Source organism: Lactuca serriola, chromosome 3 (assembly GCF_051521515.1).
Source record: "Lactuca serriola cultivar US96UC23 chromosome 3, Lser_US96UC23_V15, whole genome shotgun sequence".
Taxonomy (NCBI): domain Eukaryota; kingdom Viridiplantae; phylum Streptophyta; class Magnoliopsida; order Asterales; family Asteraceae; genus Lactuca; species Lactuca serriola.
This window is the reverse complement of record NC_136410.1, coordinates 78514252-78515813: the sequence shown is the minus strand read 5'-3', so window position 1 is coordinate 78515813 and position 1562 is coordinate 78514252. Positions and strand designations below refer to the sequence as shown.

The 1562-nt window shown below is 37.8% G+C and overlaps 1 protein-coding gene across 1 annotated transcript; it reads right to left on the bottom strand.

The window, feature by feature from the left end:
- Window positions 1–286: 286 nt before the first annotated feature.
- LOC145092722 (superoxide dismutase [Mn], mitochondrial) lies at window positions 287–1010 on the bottom strand. The gene is made up of 4 exons (XM_079030700.1): window positions 866–1010; window positions 719–775; window positions 553–630; window positions 287–470 (listed from the first exon to the last, which is right to left on the bottom strand). Exons 1-4 carry the CDS (start codon window positions 905–907, stop codon window positions 378–380), a joined length of 270 nt encoding a protein of 89 aa, XP_078886826.1. The 5' UTR covers window positions 908–1010; the 3' UTR covers window positions 287–377.
- Window positions 1011–1562: the final 552 nt, after the last annotated feature.

The following is a 1562-nucleotide window of genomic DNA, read 5'->3' as shown; positions in this document are numbered from 1 at the left end:
AATTCTCTACAGATAAAATCGCGTCGAATCCTGTTCGGGGGTTTCCACCACCAACGGCTGTGACAGATGGAACACATCAGGAGCGCCATTTCCGAGTGCTAGAAGAGTGACTGCACCGGAGAGAGAGAGAGAGAGAGAGAGAGAGAGAGAGAGAATGTATAGGTAGTATTTGAACAGCTCTTAAACAGCAATCATAAGCTTCATCTGCACAAAGGAATGTTAGTTATTGACTGAAACTCAATGATTTAATGGATTCTAATCAGAAAAATCCAATGTGTAACAGGAAAACTGGTTTCATACACAGTATGTTCTTATCCCAAGGGTAAAATAGGGTTTCTTTATTGCATCCTTTAAATCTTAACAAACCTGCAACTCTTTTAAGGGCACTCTTTCTCATATACCTCACTTGCATATTTCCAGTTGATCACCTTCCAGATGTTCTTTAAGTAATCGGGCCTGACATTTTTATACTGCAAATTGTACAAAAACACATATATAAGTTGAAATGTGTGCAATTTGTATACCATACAAAAATGAAATTTGTTTAATCACCTGTAAGTAGTATGCATGCTCTGAAACATCTATACCAAGCAGAGGAACCAAACTTGGACCTTTTGTAACCAGTGGGTCCTAAAACAGAGATTCATATTTCAATAATTTGATTTCTGAAGTTTAATAGGGATACTAATTTGTTTGAATAAAACTAGTGATAACTTACCTGGTTTGATGTGGTTTCAACCACAAGCCTCTTCAACTCTTTGTCAATAGCAAGCCACTGCTAAAATATATCCTAAGTTTAAAATAACAAAAAAAAGTTGAAAGAAAAAACCAAAATGACAAAATAAAGATTAAGGAACATATATACCACCCATCCAGAACCTTGCACAGCAGCGCCTTTTGCGTTCATTTTAGCAATCAATTTTTCCACAGAACTAAAGCTCTGGTTGATAGCCGAGCCCAAAGAACCATGTGGTGGCTCGCCACCTCCTTCCTGCAATAAGGTTTTAGGGTTTCAGTTTTGGTCAAATTATAGTGCTCGGAAGTCAGAATTATCATCTAAATCAGAGGAAGAAGTCAAGAAACTAACACTGGTGGGAGTGAGATTCTTCCAGAAAATTGAGTGATTTACATGAACTGCTCAGAGACATAAGGGTAGATTAGATATATGTGGTTGTATATGAATATTATTATCCTCCTAGCATCAAATTTGTCCTAAATGTGTTGTTCAGTTGTTTCACTTTAACCTATTTAGGACTTGAAGAGGAAGTTTCCGATCGAATGTAAGATACATAACGCTTCTAGCAAGTATTCAACCAAAAACACTGAAATCGACAAGATAGGAAATTATAGTGTTTAACCTTCGCCATTGAACTTAATAGTGCTCTGCAATTTGACAACAGTTGAAGCATCTCCCTTGGTGATAGCATCATCGAGCTGCTCGATAGCTTTATTGTAGTTGGTTATGTAAGTCTGGTGGTGTTTCTGGTGATGGAGTTGCATGATCTCTCCGCTAATCGCCGACTCCAGTGCGTCATAATTGTAGGAAAGATCGGGAAGCGTGA